At 41.9% G+C, this 22,306-nt stretch overlaps 1 protein-coding gene and 1 long non-coding RNA gene across 3 annotated transcripts in view; both read left to right on the top strand.

Annotated features, from left to right (window-relative positions):
• The window catches only part of smek1 (SMEK homolog 1, suppressor of mek1 (Dictyostelium)), a 134,168-nt gene extending 126,512 nt beyond the window's left edge, over positions 1 to 7,656 (top strand). Inside the window, exons 12-15 of one of the 2 annotated variants that reach the window (XM_063045268.1) lie at positions 1,074 to 1,216; positions 2,054 to 2,244; positions 3,843 to 4,072; positions 6,279 to 7,656. In XM_063045268.1, coding sequence (XP_062901338.1) covers positions 1,074 to 1,216; positions 2,054 to 2,244; positions 3,843 to 4,072; positions 6,279 to 6,404 — 690 coding nt within the window. In that variant the 3' untranslated portion in view covers positions 6,405 to 7,656. The remainder of the gene's footprint in view (positions 1 to 1,073; positions 1,217 to 2,053; positions 2,245 to 3,842; positions 4,073 to 6,278) is intronic. The other variant, XM_063045260.1, reaches the window with a different exon arrangement.
• Positions 7,657 to 15,468: 7,812 nt separating this feature from the next.
• Positions 15,469 to 20,528, top strand: LOC134352118 (uncharacterized). The gene is made up of 3 exons (XR_010019352.1): positions 15,469 to 15,509; positions 17,135 to 17,196; positions 20,482 to 20,528. It is a non-coding gene; the product is annotated as an uncharacterized LOC134352118 (long non-coding RNA).
• The last annotated feature ends 1,778 nt before the right edge of the window (positions 20,529 to 22,306 follow it).

The following is a 22,306-nucleotide window of genomic DNA, read 5'->3' as shown; positions in this document are numbered from 1 at the left end:
CCATCACAGTTACACATTGAAAGCAGCCTGCTAAGGAATAGGTCTTTTCCATATTTTGTGTGCCCCATGTTAGTCAGGAAATGGCAATACCATCCTCACCTTTGTCACCAAGAAACTCATTAGGTCAGGCAGCATCAGTGTAGGGTAATAAACAGTTGACATTTTGGGCTGAGACCCTTCATTAGTACTTGATGGTTTGGGTCTTTAGGTTTCTGTACCTCTTGCCCAAAGGTAGCTGCAAGAAGGTGGCATGGTCCGAACTAGGATGGGATCTTTAATGGTGGATCTTGTCTTATTGGGGTACTGCCTCCTGTAGATACTGCCAATGGTGGGAAGGGATGTACCTGTGATGTATTAGGCTGAGCCCACTACTCTCTTCATGGAGTCAGGCGAGGCATCCTTGGCACACAGAGGAGTTAAAGCTAAGGGGTGTGTATTTTTGTTGTCCATTATTGAAGGCAAATTTTGGAGTAGAATTTTCCATTCAAATTTGTTTTATGATAACAGTAGAGAAAATGTCATTAATGCTGCTAGTCTGGAATAATAACAAAAAAATACCGTTTTGAGTCATAGAGCACTACAGCATAGAAACAGGCCCTTCAGTCCATCTAGTCTGTGCCGAACTCTTATTCTGCCTGGGCCCATCAACCTGCACCTGGACCATAACCCTTCTTAGCCTTTCATAATCTTAGAAGTTTATGTATTTAGTACTTGCACTTAGGAGATTCAGTAGTTTTTTATATAGAAATCGTGTTAGTCTCCAAATTTTGTAGTCCCACTTAGACCTCTTAAAATCCAAGGTTTATTGGTGCACTAAATATGGTCTTAATACTGTTATTCCAGAAAGTTATATATTTTATCTAGAGCAACACACAAAATGCTGGAGGAACTCGGGAATCTTTTATTAGTCTCAGCCCAAAACATCAACTGCTTATTCCCCTCCATAGATGCTGCCTGACCTGCTGAGTTGCTCCAGCATTTTTGTGTATTGCTCTGGATTCCCAGCATCTGCAGATTCTCTTGTGTTTATACAGTTTATATTACTGGTTAAAGTAGTGTCTTCTGATACACAGGAAGATATCAAGTCCCTAACAGCTCATGTCATAGAAAATTACTGGAAAGCCCTTGAAGACGTGGATTATGTGCAGACATTCAAAGGGTTGAAATTGCGTTATGAGCAACAAAGGGAAAGACAGGATAATCCAAAACTTGACAGGTGAAGCTTTTTCCTTAAATGTGTTGTTTATTTTCTTTAATAGGCGATGTTAAAAGGCAGAAAGCATTGGGCAAAAAAATGTGATTAAAAGCAAAGGAACCAGGGAAGTGAGTCAGGGAGTTTCAGAACAGAGGGACAGCCTCAGATACCAAGATGTTCTTTAGAACAGAGATGAGGTGGAATTTCTTTAGCCAGAGGGAATTCATTGCCACAGACGGCCAAGTCATTGGCTGTATTTAAAGTGGAGATTGTTAAGTTCTTGATTAGTAAGGGCATCAAAGGCTACAGGGAGAGGCAGGAGAATGGGGTTGAGAGGAATAATAAATTTGCCATAATGGGATGGTGGAACAGACTCAATGAGCTGAATGGGCTGATTCTGCTCCTATGTCTTACGGTCTTATCATTAAAAGTTGAGATGGGTGATAATCAAAAGTGGAATTTAGAATGTTGTTGGAATAGCTTAAAACAACGTACAAATGCATGCTGGGAGAAACTATGTTTGAATGCAACCAAAATCACGTATTAGCATTACGTAGAGTCAAAGCCAAGCTATATTGGGCTAGCAATATGATGGGTCAGACCACGTAAAGGCAATAACTTCTCTAGTCTAAAATATACTAGCTGGCCAATTGCAGATATTATATAGCAGTCTAGTCCCTTCTCATAATGTCAACAGTTTACTTCCAGATCTTTTTCAACTGAATTGAAATTCTTGTTGCATTAGTGGGATTGGGACTTTCAATGGATTTAATCATACTTCAACCAGGTCTTTAAAATTGTGATCCCGACTCTATAAGAGTGCACTAATGCCTCTTTTTATCCCTCTTTGGAATTTAGTATGCGTTCCATCTTGCGAAATAACAGGTACCGAAGAGATGCCCGCACCCTGGAGGAAGAGGAGGAGATGTGGTTCAACACAGATGAGGACGAATTGGAAGATGGAGAGCCAGTACTATTACCTTCTGATAAGTCAAAAAATGATGACGAAATCATGGATCATTTCGGCAAATTTATGGAGAGGAAAAAATGTATGAAAATCTGGCAATTAATGTTTCTTTCTGGTTTGCTTGACATCAAAGTACAAGTGTCTGTTAATCTGAGAGTATGTTCCAATTACAGAGTTTATTCAGGGCTATTTCTTTCATGGTTATGAATGTCCTGCTCTTGGTCATAGGCATGAATGAAAATATATTGAAAAATTGCCTGGAAATCTGGCCTTGCATCTCTAGGGGGGTGGTTGTGGAATTCATGGCACAATGGGTGAGATTGTGTTTTAAGACCATATGACATAGGAACAGATTTGGGCCATTTGGCCCATCAGATTTGCACTGCATTTCCATCCTGGCTGATTTGTTATTCCTCTCAACCTCATTCTCCTAGATTCCTCAACTATAAGAAACATCCTCTCCACATCCACTCTATCTATGCCTTTCAATATTCAATGGGTGTCAATGAGAATCACCCCTGCAGACCCAGAGCCATCAAATGTTCCTCATACGTACACTCCCAAGTGCAGTCTGACCAATGCCTTATAAAGCTTTAGCATTACACCCTTGCTTTTATATTTTATTCTCAAAATGAATGCTAACATTGCACTTGCCTTCTTTACTACTGACTCAATCTGCAAGTTAACCTTTATGGAATCCTGCACGAAGACTTCCAAGACCCTTTTTGGCTTCTGCTGGGCCTTGGCTTTGATTTTTTTTTAAACCCCAATCCTTTGACCACCTGTTAAAATCTGCACAGTAGCACAGTTAATCAAGTTAAAATGCCAGTGATCATTGTTTGCATTCAATTCCTGCCGCTGTCTGTAAGAAGTTTCTGTGTTTTACTGTGGGTGCTCAGATTACCTCCCATGTTCCTAAAGGTTATGGCTAGTGAGTTGTGGGAAATCCATTGACACTTGTGAGCTGCCCCAAGCTGCTCTCTGATTTGATTTGATGCAAAACAACACACTTCACTGATGTACATGTGACAGATAAAACTAAACTTTATCTTTGGGATGATTGACTATTGAGTCATGGGCAAGCAATACTGTTGACATCTATCAAACTGCACACATTAACACCTAAGAGTGGTAAGAGAATGGGGGGAAAATGGAAAGCAAGATATTGTAGAATGGAAGTTCCATTCTGAACTGTAAATGTAAAACCACAGATTACATCTCAAGTTAAATTTAATATGTTGAACCAAAGCTGAGGTCAGGCATACCAATGGCACAGATTATTGTAAGGGCCAATGTACTGAAAGGAATCTGATTAATACAGTGGTGGGAGGTGGGGTTTCTGATTCTGTCTTGGTTTAGAAATTCTCTAATGTCAGAGATTTTTCTTTTTGAAACCAGATTCAAGTTTGCAGTTCATTTTGAACATGAGTCTATTTTTGGCTTCATTGCTGCAATATCGGTCCTTGATCTGAATTGAAGATGGAGTTGATTTGTTCATTAATGGTCGTGGTTGAATTCCATTGTTAAATTTGTCTCGATTCTGTTTTGGGGAAATTCCTTAATATACATACAAATCCATGTTTTATGTATTAAGGTTGTAATTATTATTATGTAGTAAAGATGATACTGTAAGGTACTGTTGTAATTTTATTCCATTTAAATTTTGGACTTATCTTTTAGTGAAGGATGGAGATGAGAAGGAGGTCCTAACAAAGAGCACTCTGACAGGAAGACAGAGTCCCAGTTTCAAGCTCTCCTTCTCCAGTACCAGCAGCAGCAGCAGCAAGTCCAGCCTCACTAGCCAGTCAGCCTCAAGCAACTCACCTGGGTCTCCAGGCTCTCCGGGGTCTCCTGGCTCACCCGGAACAATTGCCAAAAGCACACCTCACATGGCAGCTATTACAACCAAGGTATATGTTGGATGTAAATGATTTCTTAAATCATGAAACTACTTCAGGCTGAATTACTACTACATTCTTATCGCTCATCTTGAATTGAAATTGGGGTTGACTCAGCAAAGGACAAAATGAAGAGGAAAGCCCCTGGGTGAAGACACTATCAATGGATTAACTGAAGTGTTACTAAACACATTATCTCTGAATCTTTAATCAGTGCTACTTGGGATTAATACTTGCTTGTCTATTGAGTTAATTTGTGTTTCTTTCTTTCAAATTATTGACTGAACAATGTCAACCAACTATGCATCCACTGGGTTAAGAAAAAGTGACTGCTCCGGTGACTAGACTTCAGAACTCTCAGGAATACAGGAGCAAAGATGGGCTGAATGGCCAACCTCATCCATAATTACAAATGAAACAGGCCCTTTGAAACACCACCTCAGTGCTGACCATCAAATCCTAGCTACATGAATCCCATTTACCAGTCCTTGGTCTGACCTGTGTGTTGGCAAATCAAGTGCTTGCAAAGACCGTTAAATGTTATGAGAGTCTCTACCTCCACCACTCCATCAGGCGCTTTGTTCCACCTGCCCTTTTGAGTGGAAAAAAATTCTTCCTCAGAAACCCTCTAAACCTCATACACCTTATCATAATGTATTCCTGAATGAGATGGTTCTAAGACCAGTGCTATATTTAATACAGTGGATTCTGATTAATTGGAACACATCAGGACCTGTACATTTTGGCCCAGTTAAGCAACTACCCCAGTTAACCAAAGTTTCATGGAAATAGTTAAATGGTAGTTTGACTTTTTAAAAAATAACTTTTTAACTGAGTTACAACTTAAGTATTTCAATGAAACAGAACAAATTAGAGCACTACCAATACTACTACAGTACTACAAAACTGTAATAATTCCTAATAGTTATTGACAGAGGAATTCGTCCAGTGTACATGTACTTTTGATTGACTGTAAATGAACAAAATCAGCACTGACACCTAGTACAGATAATGGACTGCCTTCATGCAATGCCTCGACAATTGCATCCTCCAAATCTTCATTTTCATGCAAGGTGATTGTCAATACCTTCAAATTCTTTGTGGTTCTAGTTCCTAACTTGTTTAAGTACTGAAATCATTTCATTTTTACTCCCAGCCATTTCTGGTATCTGCAAGCCTCAATGCTTGAAACCACACTGAGCAAAACAGTTCTGAATTCTCTTAAGGCTCATTTCTCGCCAAATATCAGTGTCAAAAATCACTGCTTTTGAACACTATCACACACAACTGACACTATTTAAAATCTGTTTGCTTCAAGTACAGTGTAGCCACACAATGGCCACACAAGTGTCCTTGTGCAGGGTTTCCTAAAGGTTAATTTGCAGGTTGAGTCTGTGGTGAGGAAGGCAAATGCAATGTTAGCATCCATTTCAAGAAGACAAGAATATAAAGCAATGATTAATGTTGAGACTTTATAAAGCACTGGCGGGGCCTCACTTGGAGTATTGTGAAAGGATGTGCTGAAACTGGAGAGGGTTCAAAGGAGATTCACAAAAATGATTCCAGGATTGAACAGCTTGTCATATTAAGAGTTGATGGCTCTGAGCCTGTGTTTACTATAATTCAAAAAAATGAGGGGCAACCTAATTGAAACCTAGCAAAGGGTGAAAGGCCCTGATGGTGGATGTGGAGAGGATATTTCCTGTGGTGGGAGAGTCTATGTCCAAAGGACACAGAACAGAGATGAGGAGGAATTTCTTTAGCCAGAGAATGGTGAATCTGTGGAATTTGTTGTCACGGGCAGTTGTGGAGGCCAAGTCTTTGTGTATTTAAGGCAGAGGTTGATAGATTCTGGGTTGGTCAGAACATGAAAGGATAAGGGGGGAAGGCAGATTGGGGCTGAGAGGGAAAATGAATCAGCCGTGATGAAATGGCAGAGCAAACTTGATGGGCCATTGACCTAATTCTGCTCCTTTATGTTATGGTCTAAGTGCATACGACTGACGCTAGTTGGAAACTCTTCACCAATAGTCAATGTTCCGATTAAGTGGTATAGTGTCCCAAATAAGCAGCTGCCTAACTAACTGATGGCCCAATTAACCAGAATCCACTGTATTTACTAATAACTTTCATCAGATTTCCCAACACATGTTCAGAACAAATTTTGAGATTAGAATGATGTTTCTTGCGATGCAGTAACTTTTTATTTCTTGTCCAGGGTGGTCTAATCGGTCTTGTAGATTACCCAGATGACGATGATGAGGAGGAGGAAGAGGAGGAGGAAGATGGTGAGGAGAAAGAGCAGTCAGCACCTTTAACAAAGAAGTCCAGGCTTGGATCCTAATGATGATCCCTTTCAACCTTGCCCAGTGACTCTCACTGACCTGCAAAAATCACCAGACTCAAGGACAAAAAGGGTGTCTGAACCGTTGCCTCTCACAGATAAATGTACACGTGGAATTCTGCTGATCAAGTGCCAATCCATTGAAACGGGAAAGGATGCAAAAACAAAACGTCAGAACAAAGGAATTTGGACTTGTTCTTACCCATGTGTGTCCAGGCTTTGACCTTGCTCTACCCCCTTTCTCAGGGAAGGAAGAAACAAAAACAGCAGCTTATGAGGGTGGAGAGATCTTTGTTTTCTAGTGCTATGAAAAGTAGCACGACTGACTGGTTTTGGTTGAGTCTGTATCGGTGTGTTGGGTAGGTCTTTGGGAGCCTGGGAGAGCATGGTGTTATCCTGCAGTAATTTCTCCCTGGAATGCCAGCAGTTTTTCTCATTGTTGAAAGACTTCCCTTTACGTTGTATATTCAGGACATCGCTGATCCTGATGAAAGAAGGCATTTTAAAGGAACCTCTCTGGGGAGGGCTAAGAGTACACAAATTTTCTCTTTTTAACCTGTGATCTTTACAACTGCATAATTTTTTGAGAAATCCCCTTCATCCCTTCTGACTAAAAAGTGAATGGAATTTCTAGATGTGATCATTTTTGTTTCATATCTTACATTTTCTTCAATTTTTTTCTTGAGTGTACACTTAGTTGTTTAAGTATATTTGGGACCATTAAAAAATTCTTTGATGTAATGTATTTCTATCTGTTGTATGGAACCATTTAATGCGTGTATTTGTGGCGTGCTGATTTTTGCATTAATTGACATTAAGTTGTGAAGGATGGTTGGTCTTCTAAAAAGACCAGTATATGCCAATGTTTTGATGGTCTCAGGTATATTTTTTATTCGTTGAAATGGATGTAAAATTGGCATTTAACAAGTATAGAATTGTAGTAAATGGCTGATTTTTGGACTTCTGGGAGGTTTAGTTTCATTACTAGAGCTGTTTGTGACATACATGAATAATGTGAACAGGAATACAGACCGAAAACTTGAAATTTCATGGAAGACATGAGAAATGAAAGTCTGGCACACACAGAGGAAAACAGCAGCTGGGAATACCTTGGTTTGCAAAAGTCCTGTCTACAAATATTTGCTATTGCGCCATGGATGCTTTGTGACTTCAGTTTATGAATCTGTTCTTTATAATGAATGGCGTGATGCTCTCTGCCCAGAGGGCTACACTGTACCAAAGTATTATCACTCATTTCCTTTTTGATTTATTGGAATTTGACAGTATGTAATGTTTTACTTGTTTTATAATTTTAGTTCTGAGTTTTGAGCTTATTAGAATGTTAAATATTCTATATCACTGATAGCTTTCACAGACAGTACTTCAGACAGCAACTCTCAGAGCAACATTGTGGACAGGACTAGCCAGTTTTTTAAAAATTTAGAGATACAGCACATAACAGGCCCTTACTGATCTGTCTTTGGAATGTGGGAGGAAACTGTAGCAGCCAGAGGAATCCCATGCGTTTAGAGGGAAAACATGCCAACTCCTTACAGGCACTGGTGGGAATTGAACAGTTGGTGCTATAAAGTGATGTGTTAACCACTACGCATCATACCACTCCCATGGTCAGAAGTGCCCTAACCTGCACTGAACTTAACTGTTTGTCCTGGCCGCTGATCTCCCAGCTAAAGATGATGTCCATAGACCCCTGTAATAGCAGATTTTTAGAGCTGGCACCCATTATGTTCAGCAGCCCGCTGATCAGTGGTATATCTAGCACATTGTGGCCAACAGGAACAAAACTTGTCAAACTTTAGCAGTGGAAATTGCAGTCTGATGCATTAACGGAGGGTGATTTCCTTGAATCAGAAGAAGGCTAGGCTAACAGATTTGGAAGAGGTGCTTAAAATCAGTGTGACAAATGCACTTATCTCTACATATTTTCCCTCTACCATTCAGGGTCTCTGAGGTGACATCACTTGTACACCTGTCAGGGTCACCTTCTGTGCCCTTTGTGAGACCTGATGAAGATTGGAGGACCAGTTCATTGAGCATCTTTGCTTCGTCTTCTGCTAAAGGCAGAATCTCCCGGTGGCCACCCATTTTAGTTCAACTTCCCATTCCTACATGCATCCTCTATTGCTCGATGGGGCCGTACTTAGGCTGGAGGAGCAACACCTATTCCCTCTGGATAGCCTCCAAGCTGATGACATGAACATCTATTTTGCTAATTTCCTCTAATTACGGCCTCCTCTTCTCTCTTTTTTCCATTCCCCATTCTGGTTCCACTCTCACCTCTTCTCTTCTTCATCTACCCATCCCCTCCCTCTGGTGCCACTCCTTCCACTTCTTCTATGCTGCACTTTCCTCTCCTATTATATTCGTTTTTCTTCAGCCCTTCACCTTTTCCACCTATCACCTCACAGCTTTTCACTTCATTTCCCCTCCCCACCCACCATCCCTCTTACCAGCCAACTCGCACTTCTCCCCCCTCCCTCCTTCCCTCCACCTTTTTCTGGGTTTTGCCTCTGTAGATGCTGCCTGGCTTGCTGAGTTTCTCCCGGTTGCATGCGTGTGTTGCTTAAGATTCAGAATCAGAATCTCGTTTAATACCGCTGGCAATTGTCATGAAACTTGTTTTGCAGCAGCAGTACATTGCAGTACATAATTTTTTTGGTGGCTCAGTTGAATCCAGAATGAGAGAGAAGGCTAGTCACAGGTCTGTGAGTGAGATTTAGAAAGGAGTGTTCACGGGCTTTTGGTGTTTTCCAGTGGCTCAACCAAATCACTGTTCACTAGCAAGGGCAAATAAAAATAAGGCAGGGACAAGTGAAGTGGCCATTGTGTCAGTGAACCAGTGTTGGAGTGGGGAGGATTTGGCTCATCAGGCTTGGGTGAGGTAAGTATCTGGTATGTTTCTTTTTGTTTTCTTCAGTCTTCCTCTGTTAGCACATAGAGCAATGAAGATGGCTCCAGGGGCTGTGTTGTGTTCTTTGTGTGAGATGTGGGAATTCTGGCAGGCCTCCAGCCTCCCAGATATTCATATCTGCAGCTCCTCAGAGAGTGTGTTAAGGAACTAGAGCTGCAACTCAATGATCATTGGCTCGTATGGGATACTGAGAAGGTGATAAATAGGAGCTACAGGGAGATGGTCACTCCAAAGTTGCAGGAGGCAGGTACCTGTGTGACTGTCAGGAGAGGGAAATGAAATGGGCAGCAAATGCAGAGAAAGCTTCTGGCAGTTCTCAATAATATAATAATAATAATAATAACTCTAGTACTTCAGATACTGTGGGGGGGACAATGCAATGATCTACCAGGTGGGAACACTGTGGCTCAGAAGGGAAGGTGGGAGAGCGGATTACAGTGGTGATGGGGGATTCCGTAGTTAGAGGAGTAGACATGAGATTCTGTGAATGTGATAGAGACATTGTGATGGTATGTTGCCTCCCACGTGCCAGGGCCAGGGCTGTCTTGGATGGGGTCCACAGCATTCTTAAGGGAGAAGGTGAGCTGCCAGAAGTCTTGGTAGATATTGGCACCGATGGCATAAGTAGGAAAAGGGAGGAGATCCTGAAGAGCAAATTTAGGGAGTTGGGTAGAAAGTTGAAAAGCAGGACCTCCATGGTAGTAATCTCTGAATTGCTGCCTGTGCCACGCACCAGTGAGGGTAAACTGCAGTAAGTGGAATGAGTTGCAGTGTAACGGGGATGAAATGGAAAAGGGTGATGAATACAGGACTGGAAATGTATTTGAATGCATGCAGTTACAAAATAATGTAGATGATCTTGTAGCACAGTTGGAGACTAGCAGGTATGATGTGGGCATCACTGAGTCATGGCTGAAATAAGGTTATAGTTGGGAGCTTAATATTCAAGGGTAGATATTGTATCAAAAAGACAGGCAGGTAAGCAAAGGGTGTGTGCTGGCTCTGTTGGTTTAAAAAAAAATTAAATCCTTAGAAAGAGGTGACCTAGGATCAGAAGATGTAGAATCATTACGAGTAGAGTTAAGGATACTGCAAGGATAAAAACGACCCTGATGGGAGTTAAGTACAGGCCTCCAATTTTAGTCAGGATGTGGGGCTACAAATTAGAATGGGATTTAGAAAATGCTTTTCAAAAGGGCAATGTTACAATAGTTGAGGGGAATTTGGATAATTGGCAAATTTGGTTAGATTGGCAAAGTCACGATGCTGAGAGAATTTGTAGAATGCTGATGAGATGTCTTTTTAGAGCAGTTTGTGGTTGAGCCCACTTGGGGATCAGATATTCTGGGTTGGGTGTTGTGTAATGAACAGGAGCTTAAGATTAGAGAGTTTAAGATAAAGAAACCTTAGGAGGCATTGATCATAAGATGATAGAATTTATCCTGCAGTTTGAAAGGGAGAAGTGCTAAAGTCAGATTTATAAGTATTAATAGGCATCTATTAGTCTCGTGAGACCGTGGATTTGTGCCTTGGAAGGTTTCCAGGGCGCAGGCCTGGGCAAGGTTGTATAGAAGACCTGCAGTTGCCCATGCTGCAAGTCTCCCCTCTCCACGCCACCGATGTCCAAGGGAAGGACACTAGGACTGATACAGCTTGGCACCAGTGTCATTGCAGAGCAATGTGTGGTTAAGTGCCTTGCTCAAGGTCACAACACGCTGCCTCAGCTGATGCTCGAACTAACAACCTTCAGATCACTAGACCAACGCCTTAACCACTTGGCCACATGCCATACTTTTATCAGTATTACAGCAGCATGAGAGAGGAAATGACTGGCAGAGCAGCAATGGCTGGGAGCAATTCAGAAGGTGCAAGATAGATACATCCCATAGAAGTAGTAGCAACCTAAAGGCAGGATGACAACCATGGCCGACAAGGAAGTCAAAACCAACCTAAGAGCAAAAGAGGACATATAGCAAAACTTAGTGGGAAGTTAGAGGATTGGGAAGCTTTTAAATACCAACAGAAGACAACTTCCATAAGGAGCGAAACATAACATAAGAACACAAGAAATAGGAGCAAGAGTAGACCATCTGGCCCATTGAGGTTACTCTGCCAGATCATGGCTGATCTGGTCATGGATTCGTCTCCACCTACCTGCTTTTTCCCCATAAAGTTTAATTTGTCTACTATGCAAAAATCTATCCAACCTTGTCTTAAATATATTTATTGAGGTAGCCTCCACTGCTTCATTGGGCAGATAATTCCACAGATTCACCACTCTGCGAAAAAAGCAGTTACTCCTCATCTCTGTCCTAAATGTACTCCCCCAAATCTTGAGGCTATATCCCCTAGTTTAGTCTCACCTACCAGTGGAAACAACTTTCCTACCTCTATCTTATCTAACCCTTTCATAATTTCATATGTTTCTATAAGATCTCCTCTCATTCTTCTGAACCCCAGCGGGTGCAGACCCAGGCAACTCAGTCTCTCCTCATAGTCTAACCCCCTCATCTCTGGAATCAATCTGGTAAACCGCCTCCAAAGTCAATACATCCTTCCTCAAGTAAGGAGACCAGAACTACACACACAACTCCAGGTGCAGCCTCACCAGTACCCAGTACAGTTGCAGCTCTTAAATTCAACCCCTCTAGCAATGAAGGCCAACATTCCATTTGCCTTCTTGATAGCTGGCTGCACCTGCAAACCAACCTTCTGTGATTCATGCACAAAGCATTCCCAAGTCCCTCTGCACAGCAGCATGCTGCATTTACCGTTTAAGTAATAATCTTTCATTTTTTCCTTCCAAAGTGGATGACCTCACATTTACCAACATTGTACTCCATCTGCCAGACTCTTGCCCATTCACTTAACCCATCTTTATCTCTCTGCAGACCCTCCATATCTTCTGTACAATTTGCTTTTCCACTCAATTTAGTATCATCAGCAAACTTAGATACACTACACTCAGTCCCCTCTTCCAGATTGTTAATGTAAATCATGAACATTTGTGGGCCCAGCACTGACCCCAGCGGCACACCACTCGCTACTGATTGCCGACCAGAGTAACACCCATGTATCCCAACTCTGCTTTCTATTAATTAATCCTCTACCCATGCTAATACATCACCCCCAACCCTATGCATCCTTATCTTGTGGATAACTCTTTTATGCGGCACCTTATCGAATGTTCTAGAAATCCAAGTAAATAACATCTATTTGTTCCCCTCGATCCACTGTGCTTGTTATATCCTCAAAGAACTCCATGCTGTGTCTGCCTGATGGATCCGTTTCTTTCCAGATGCCTTGCTATTATGAAATATGAAGGTAAGCTTGCCAATAATATCAGAGGATACCAAAAGTTTTTGCAAATATATAAAGAGTAAAAGTGAGGTGAAAGTAGATATTGGACCACTGAAGAGGTATTAATGGGGGATAAGGAAATGGTGGACAAACTAAAGAAGTATTTTGCGCCAGTCTTCACTGTGGAAGACACTAGAAGTATGCCAGAAGTTTGAGAGTATAAGGGAGCAGAAGTGAGTACAGTTATTTTTACTAAGAAGATGCTTGGGAAACTGAAAGGTCTGAAGATAGATATGTCACCTGAACCAGATAGACTACACCATGTGTTCTGAAAGAGGTAGTAGCTGAAGAGATGGTAGAGGCATTAGTAATGATTTTTCAAGAATCACCAGATTCTGGCATAGTTCCAGAAGATTGGAAAATGCAAATGTAACTCCACTCTTCAAGAAGGGAGGAAGTCGGAAGGAAATTACAGGCCAGTTAGCCAGCTTAAGTGGTTGGAAAGATGCTGGAGTGAATTGTTAAAGCTGAAGTTTCGGGTACTTGGAGGCACATGCTGAAATGAACCAAAGTCAGCATGATTTCCTTAAGGGAAAATCTTGCATGACAACGACACCTGCAAGAAGTGCATCCAGCTGCAGCTCCTAACCAACCGCATTAGGGAACTGGAGCAGGAGCTGGATGACCTCTGGATCATTGGGGAGAGTGAAGAGTTTATAGATAGTGGCTTCAGGGAGGTAGTTACGCCAAAGGAGCAGCACACAGGTAATTGGGTTACCGTCAGGTGAGGGTAGGGGAAAGGGCAGGCAGAGCAGGGTTCCCCAGTGGCCATTCCCCTCAACAACAAGTATACTGATTTGGATACTGTTGAAGGAGGATGACTTACCTGGGACAAGCTGTGGCAGCCAGATCTCTGGCACTGAGTCTGGTTCTGCAGTGCAGAAGAGAGGGTGGAAGAAGAGGAGAGCGGTAATAATAGGGGGCTCAATAGCTAAAGGTACAGAAAGGACGTGGTCATGACAGAGACTCCCGGATGGTTTGTTGCCTCCCGGGTGCCAGGGTCAGGGATGTCTCCGATTGCGTGCAAAGCATTCTGAAGTGAGAGGATGATCAGCCAGATGTCATGGTACACATCGGTACCAACGACGTAGGAAGAAAGAGTGAGGAGGTCCTGGAGAGTGAGTATAGAGAGCTTGGTAGGAAGTTAAAAAGCAGGACCTCGAGGATGCTAATCTCAGGATTGCTACAGGTGCCACGTGCCAGTGAGGGTAAGAATAGGATGCTCTGGCGGATGAACCCATGGCTGTGGAACTGGTGTAGGGGGCAGGGTTTCAGATTTCAGGATTATTGGGACCTCTTCTGGGGCAGGTGGGACCTGTACAAGAGAGACAGGTTACACCTGAACTACAAGGGGACCAATATCCTTGTAGGGAGGTTTGTTAGTGCTACTGGGGAGGGTTTAAACTAGATTTGCAGGGTGATGGGAACCAATGTGCCAGAGCAGATAGTGGAGCAGGGGTGAAAGTAAATGATGTTAATGCAAAGTCACAAATAGAAGGGTTGTGTGTGGTGGTATTAATCTTCTGAGGTGTGTCTGTTTCAATGCAACGAGTATTGTGGAGAAGGCTGAGGAGCTGAGGACATGGATTGACACATGGAATTACGATATTATAGCCATTAGTGAAACTTGGCTGCAAGGAGGGGCAGGACTGGCAGCTTAATGTTCCAGGGTTCTGATGTTTCAGACGTGATCGAGGCAGAGGAATGAAGGGTAGAGGGGTGGCATTGCTAGTCAGGGAAAATATTACAGCAGTGCTCAGGCAGGACAGATTAGTGGGCTTGTCTACTGAGGCCATATGAGTGGAGCTGAGAAACAGGAAAGGTATAACCACATTAATGGGGTTGTATTATAGACCACCCAATAGTCAGCGAGAATTGGAGGAGCAAATCTGCAGAGAAATAACAGACAACTGCAGGAAACATAAAGTTGTGATAGTAGGGGATTTTAATTTTCCACATATTGATTGGGATTCCCATACTGTTAAAGGTCTAGATGGGTTAGAGTTTGTAAAATATGTTCAGGAAAGTTTTCTAAATCAATATATAGAGGTACCTACTAGAGAGGATGCAATATTAGATCTATTAGGAAACGAGTTAGGACAGGTGATGGAAGTGCGTATAGGGGAACACTTTGATTCCAGTGATCATAACACCATTAGTTTCAACTTGATCATGGATAAAGATAGATCTGGTCCTCGGGTTGAGGCTCTAAACTGGAAAAAGGCCAAATTTGAAGAAATGAGAAAGGATCTAAAAAGCGTAGATTGGGACAGGTTGTTCTCTGGCAAGGATATGATTGGTAAGTGGGAGGCCTTCAAAGGAGAAATTTTGAGAGTGCAGAGTTTGTATGTTCCTGTCAGGATTAAAGGCAAAGTGAATAAGAGTAAGGAATCTTGGTTCTCAAGGGATATTGGAACATTGATGAAGAGAGAGATGTATGACATGTATAGGAAACAGGGAGCAAATAAAGTGCTTGAGGAGTATAAAAAGTGCAAAAAAATACTTAAGAAAGAAATCAGGAGGGTTAAAAGAAGACATGAGGTTGCTTTGGCAGTCAAGGTGAAGGATAATCCGAAGAGCTTCTATAGGTATATTAAAAGCAAAAGGATAATAAGGGGTAAAATTGGTCCTTTTGAAGATCAGAGTGGTCGACTATGTATGGAACCAAAAGAAATGGGGGAGATCTTAAATGGTTCTTTTGTGTCTGTATTTACTAAGGAAACTGGCATGGAGTCTATGGAAATAAGGCAAACAAGTAGTGAGGTCATGGAACCTGTACAGATTGAAGAAGAGGAGGTGCTTGCTATCTTGAGGTAATTCAGAGTAGATAAATCCCCAGGACCTGTCTGAGTATTATCTTGGACCTTGAAGGAGACTAGTGTTGAAATTGCAGGGGCCCTGGCAGATATATTTAAAATGTCAGTATCTACGGGTGAGGTGCCGGAGGATTGGAGGATGGCTCATGTTGCTCCATTATTTTTAAAAGGCTCTAAAAGTAATCCAGGAAATTATAGGCCGGTAAGTTTGATGTCGGTAGTTGGTAAATTATTGGAAGGAGTACTAAGAGATAGGATCTACAAGTATTTGGATAGACAGGGACTTATTAGGGAGAGTCAACATGGCTTTATGCCTGGTAGGTCATGTTTAACCAATCTATTAGAGTTTTTCAAGGAGGTTACCAGGAAAGTGGATGAAGGGAAGGCAGTGGATGTTGTCTTCATGGACTTCAGTAAGGTCTTTGACAAGGTCCCACATGGGAGGTTAGTTAGGAAGGTTCAGTCACTAGGTATACATGGAGAGGTAGTAAATTGGATTAGACATTGGCTTAATGGAAGAAGCCAGAGAGTGGTAGTGGAGGCCTGTGACTAGTGGTGTGCCACAGGGATCAGTGCTGGGTCCATTGTTATTTGTCATCTATATTAATGATCTGGATGATAATGTGGTAAATTGGATCAGCAAATTTGCTGATGGTACAAAGATTGGAGGTGTAGTGGACAGTGAGGAAGGTTTTCAAAGCTTTCAGAGGGATTTGGACCAGCTGGGAAAATGGGCTGAGAAATGGCAGATGGAGATTAATGCAGACAAGTGTGAGGTATTGCACTTTGGAAGGACAAACTAAGGTAGAACTTACAAGGTAAATGGTAGGGCACTAAGGAGTGCAGTAGAACAGAAGGATCTGGGAATACAGATACAAAATTCCCTAAAAGTTGTGCCACAGGTAGATAGGGTCGTAAAGAGAGCTTTTGGTACATTGGCTTTTATAAATCAAAGTATTGAGTATAAGAAAACACAAACAATATTGAGTATAAGAGTTGGAACGTTATGGTGAGGTCGTATAAGGCATTGGTGAGGCCGAATTTGGAGTATTGTGTACAGTTTTGGTCACCAAATTACAGGAAGGATATTAATAAGGTTGAAAGAGTGCAGAGAAGGTTTACGAGGATGTTGCCAGGAGTTGAGAAATTGAGTTACAGAGAAAGGTTGAATAGGTTAGGACTTTATTCCCTGGAGCGTAGAAGAATGAGGGGAGATTTGATAGAGGTATATAAAGTTATGATGGGTATAGATAGAGTGAATGCAAGCAGGCTTTTTCCACTGAGGCTAGGGGAGAAAAAAACTAGAGGACATGGGTTGAGGGTAAAGGGGGAAAAGTTTAAAGAGAACATGGGGGGGGGGGTCTTCTTCACACAGAGAGTGGTGGGAGTGTGGAATGAGCTGCCAGATGAAGTGGTAAATGCGGGCTCACTTTTACCATTTAAGAAAAACTTGGACAGGTACATGGATGAGAGGTGTATAGAGGGATATGGTCCAGGTGCAGGTCAGTGGGACTAGGCAGAATAATGGTTCGGCACAGCCAAGAAGGGCCAAAAGGCCTGTTTCTGTGCTGTAATGTTCTATAGTTCTATGGTTCTATAACAAATCTGTCCTGTCTTTACAGGGACTGGTGAAGCAATTGGGCTGCAGTGCTTGTCAGAAATAATGGAAGTGAGCCAACTTTCTGTGAGGCAAAGTACACATCAGACCCTGTTGTCCCTTTGGTACTATAATCTTGCTCTGAGGTTTCAATTATATTTATTTGTTTGGATACAGCGTAGAATAGGCCCTTCTGCACCACCCAGCAGCCCCTGAGTTAACCCTAGCCTAAACACGGGACAATTTACAATGGTCAATTTGCCTACCAACCAGTAGATCTTTGGACCGTGGGAGGAAACCGGAGTAGATGGAGGAAAGCCACGTAGTCACAGGGAGAACATACAAACCCCTTACAGACAACGGTGGGAATTGAACCCGGTTTGCTGGTTCTGTAAAGCGCTATGCTAACCCACTACTGCACACTCACCAACAGGGTAGTCTGGGGGAGTGGGGGGTCTAAGGCCTCTGCATTTCAATTGTACCTGTAAGTCAGTGTACCATCTCTGTTTGTTTTCAAAAAGGGGAACTGCACTTGCAACCTGAGTCTGCAGTCTAGGATCTGCTGATAATGCGAGATTACTAGCATTTGCAGAATCTCGTGTTTAAAATCATGCATATTTTAGATCAGGGTTTCTCAACCGGGGCTCCATGAGAGGTTGTTTGGGGTTCTGTGAGAGATCATGATTTTTTAAAAGAACATTGTGTTTTGAACTTTGTGCGATGCTAGTGCTTGCAGTGGTGGGCAGTGACCAAGCAGCCCCATGAGAGGTGTCTCAGATCCAGTACGGCAGAGCACAGTAGGACCGCGTTTGAGTCCATTCTCAGTCGTTGACGCAATATAGGGGAGGGGGAGGCTCCCACCATTATTTGGTGAGTGCTGTATGACAACAAAGCTTGGGCTACTAAAATGTTACATCTGGTCAATCTTGCTGTATGCTTCTGAAACATGGACCATAACACTGGAACTCCAGAGAAACAGAAGCAACAGAATGCAAACAGGAGGAAACCTGCAGATGCTGGAATTTCAAGCAACACACATAAGAGTTGCTGGTGAACGCAGCAGGCCAGGCAGCATCCCTAGGAAGAGATGCAGTCAACGTTTCGGGCCGAAACCCTTTGTCAGGACTAACTGAAAGAAGAGCCAGTAAGAGATTTGAGAGGGGGAGGGGGAGATCTGAAATAATAGGAGAAGACAGGAGGGGGAGGGATGGAGCCAAGAGCTGGACAGTTGATTGGCAAAAGGGATATGAGAGGATCATGGGACAGGATGGGAATGGGACGTGGAATTAAAATGTGTGGCCACTGGGTGCACTTAACTTTCGCTACCTCCAACGGGATCCCACCACTAAGCACATCTTTCCCACCCCCCCTCTGCTTTCCGCCGGGATCGCTCCCTACACGACTCCCTTGTCCATTCGTTCCCCCCCCCCCACATCCCTCCCCACCGATCTCCCTCCTGGCACTTATCCTTGTAAGCGGAACACTGCTACACATGCCCTTACACTTCCTCCCTCACTACCGTTCAGGGCCCCAGACAGTCCTTCCAGGTGAGGCGACACTTCACCTGTGAGTCTGCTGGGGTGATATACTGCGTCCGGTGCTCCCGATGCAGCCTTCTATATATTGGCGAGACCCGACGCAGACTGGGAGATCGTTTCACTGAACACCTACGCTCTGTCCGCCAGAGAAAACAGGATCTCCCAGTGGCCACACATTTTAATTCCACATCCCATTCCCATTCCGATATGTCTATCCACGGCCTCCTCTACTGTAAAGATGAAGCCACACTCAGGTTGGAGGAACAACACCTTATATTCCGTCTGGGTAGCCTCCAACCTGATAGCATGAACATTCTCAAACTTCCGCTAATGCCCCACCTCCCCCTGGTAATCCATCCGTTATTTAATTATTTATATACACACATTCTTTTTCTCCTTCTATCCCTCTGACTATACCCCTTGCCCATCCTCTGGGCTCCCCCCCCCACCTTTTCTTTCTCCCCGGACCTCCTGTCCCATGATCCTCTCATATCCCCTTTGCCTATCACCTGTCCAGCTCTCGGCTCCATCCCTCCCCCTCCTGTCTTCTCCTATCATTTCGGATCTCACCCTCCCCCTCTCACTTTCAAATCTCTTACTAACTCTTCTTTCAGTTAGTCCTGACGAAGGGTCTCGGCCTGAAACGTCGACTGTACCTCTTCCTAGAGATGCTGCCTGGCCTGCTGCGTTCACCAGCAACTTTGATGTGTGTTGTTCGAAGCAACAGAAATGTGTTTTTTTTAGAAGAATGCTGAAAATATCATATAGAGGTAGGGTAACTAATGAGACAGTACTCCAACGTGCCCATACAAAAAGATCTTTAGTGAGAACATTAAATGAGAGGAAACTCCTGGGCCATGTCATCAGAAAGGGAGAAATAGAATACCTTACATTACAAGGCCGTATGCCTGAGAAACGCAGAAGAGGAAGGCAAAGTAGAAAATATATGGACACTGTGAAAGAAGTAACAGATCTGAGTGTGCGAGATATCATTGACGCTGTGAGGGATCGTTCGATGTGGAGAGCCATGATCGCCCAAGCGTGTAACGCGCAAGGCACATGAAGAAGAAGGAGGGGAGGACATCAGCTGATGAGCGTGAAGTGCATTTTCCGAGCATTGAATGAACTCGCCCAACTTGGGCTGTGACGTCAGCCATTCCCTCCCGAAACACCTCCCCCAACTTCCCCTCCACTCCACCAACAGATTTATGGGAGTGAACAAACTCTACCGGTGTAGTTGAAAATTAGAGGGAACTATTCATTCTAAAGAAGGAATTTTTATGTAGCGCAACTCGGGCGCTGGTCTGCCACTTTTCTGTTGTCGTAAATGTTGCAAAAGGTGAAATGTGTAGGTTAGAACTGAATTGTATTGTGAAGTTTTCGTATCTTTTGCATTTTTCTCAATTAGATATTTATTATGCCGTTAGTTTTTTTATATTTCATTATTGTGTGTTAGGACAAGATGCAGTATGAGAAATGAAAGCGGTTTCGCTCTGAAACAGTACAATAACTCAACATATTGATGACATGTCACATGATGCTGATCTATGCAGGTTGATGAGTCAACAGATTTCACCAATAGATGTCATGTTGTAGCATTTGTAAGATTTGTAAATGATGGTGTAATTCAAGAAAACCTTTCTGTTGCAAAGAGCTGCCTGAAACAAGCAAATGTTTTGTCCTCATATCTGGAAACAAAAGGTGTGTCTTGGAGAAACTGTGTTGACATCTGTACTGATGGTGCCCATCAATGGATGGATACAATGAAAGGTTTTGTTTCTCTTGCCAAACAAAAAGAAAGTTCTGATGTCACAACACTCTGCTTTCTTCACAGAGAGGTGCTGATGTTGAACACTCTTGGAGATGAAATGAAAAAAGTTCTGGATGATACTACAAAAATGGTTAACCTTGTTAAGCAAAGGCCAGTTGACTACAGAATGTTTTTAAAAAATATGTGAAAACCTGGACAAAGAGAACACCAATCTCCTGCTACGTACAGAAATCCAGTGGCTTAGCAGAGGAAGAGTTCTCAACAGGGTATTTGAGCTGAAAGGTGAATTGCAGGAGTACTTTCAAGAAAATAGTAAGCCAGCTTTTGCTGAGTTCTTTTCTATTTTAAATCTTTTTATTAATTATTATTGAGAATTAACAACAGAGAAAAATACATCAAAATAATCAAATAACATATCCATATGAAGAACAAGAGTAAAACTATCAGCCAGGCTGAATAATCAAAAAACAAAGTATTAAAGCTTTTTTTTTGGAAAAAAGGAAAGAAAGTGAAAAAGAAACCCTACTAACTAAAACAGAGAAAACCCCTGATAACTAAAAAAGGGTAAAACCCATTTGGAGCACAAACCCGGAGCTATGCGCCATACAAGCTTCCATAAAAAAAGACATCAAACCGCCAACCAAATCCATATACCCAAGCATCAGAAAAGGACCATCTGTATTAACTCAAGTCAAATGATAGTAGCGGGCAAAAGAACCCCACCTTTTCTCGAAGTCAAATTTAGGATCAAAAGTTCGACTTCTAATTTTTTCCAAACTAAGATATAACATCACCTGAGAGAACCATTGTATCAAAGTATCAGAGGCATCTTTCCATTTTAATAAAATAGCCCTTCTAGCCAATAATGTGACAAATGCAATTACGTATTGGTCAGATATAGAAATACCGTGAATATGTTGAGGAATTATACCAAACAAAACTGTCAATTTATTAGATTGTAAATTGATTTTTAAAGCTTTAGAAGTTGTAGAAAAAACAGATTTCCAAAATTGTTTCAATACAGCACACGACCAAAACCTATGTGTCAATATAGCTATCTCAGTTTTGCATCTATCACACTGACTATTTACATTAGGAAATACTTTAGACAATCTCTCCTTTGTCAAATAATAACGATGTACAATTTTAAATTGAATTAGAGTATGACTGGCACAAATCGAAGAAGAGTTAACCACCTTCAAAATTCGCAACCAATCCTCTGTTATCATATTAAGCTCTCTTTCCCAAGCTTGCTTAATCTTAAGTAAAGGATAATTATCCTGTTGTAATAATAAATTATAACTTTTCCCAATAAAACCTTCACTAAAGGGTTCATTTTTAAAATAATGTCTAACAGGTCAGAGTCTTGTATATATGGAAAATTACTTAAATATTCTTGTAAGAAATGTCTGACCTGAAGATATTGCAAAAAATGTGAATATGTGATAGAGTATTTAGTTACTAATTTCTCAAAGGACATCAATCGACCTTCTTAAAACAAGTCCATAAAGAAAAAAGTTCCTTTATTCCACCAAAGAGAAAAGGTAGGATCACTAGGTGAAGGTTTAAATAAATAGTTTCGATAAATTAAACTAAAAAGGTTAAATTTTTTAAGATTAAAAAACCTATGAAACTGGTACCAAATTCATAATGATTGATTAATCATAGGATTTATATTTAGAATAGAAATTTTAGCTAATTGTAGAGGTAAAGGAGCTCCTAATAATGAAGTTAAATGAAATTGTTTCACAATTTTCAATTCCAAATCAACCCAAGATGGTCATTCCTTTTTATCGGTCCAATATAACCAAGAACACGTATAATGTATATTAACCACCCAATAATACATTCTTAAATTAGGCAAAGTAAGACCTCCATCCTTTTTTAA

Source organism: Mobula hypostoma, chromosome 1 (assembly GCF_963921235.1).
Source record: "Mobula hypostoma chromosome 1, sMobHyp1.1, whole genome shotgun sequence".
NCBI lineage: Eukaryota > Metazoa > Chordata > Chondrichthyes > Myliobatiformes > Myliobatidae > Mobula > Mobula hypostoma.
The sequence above is the reverse complement of the archived record's forward strand: the minus strand, read 5'-3'. Positions and strand labels throughout refer to the sequence as shown.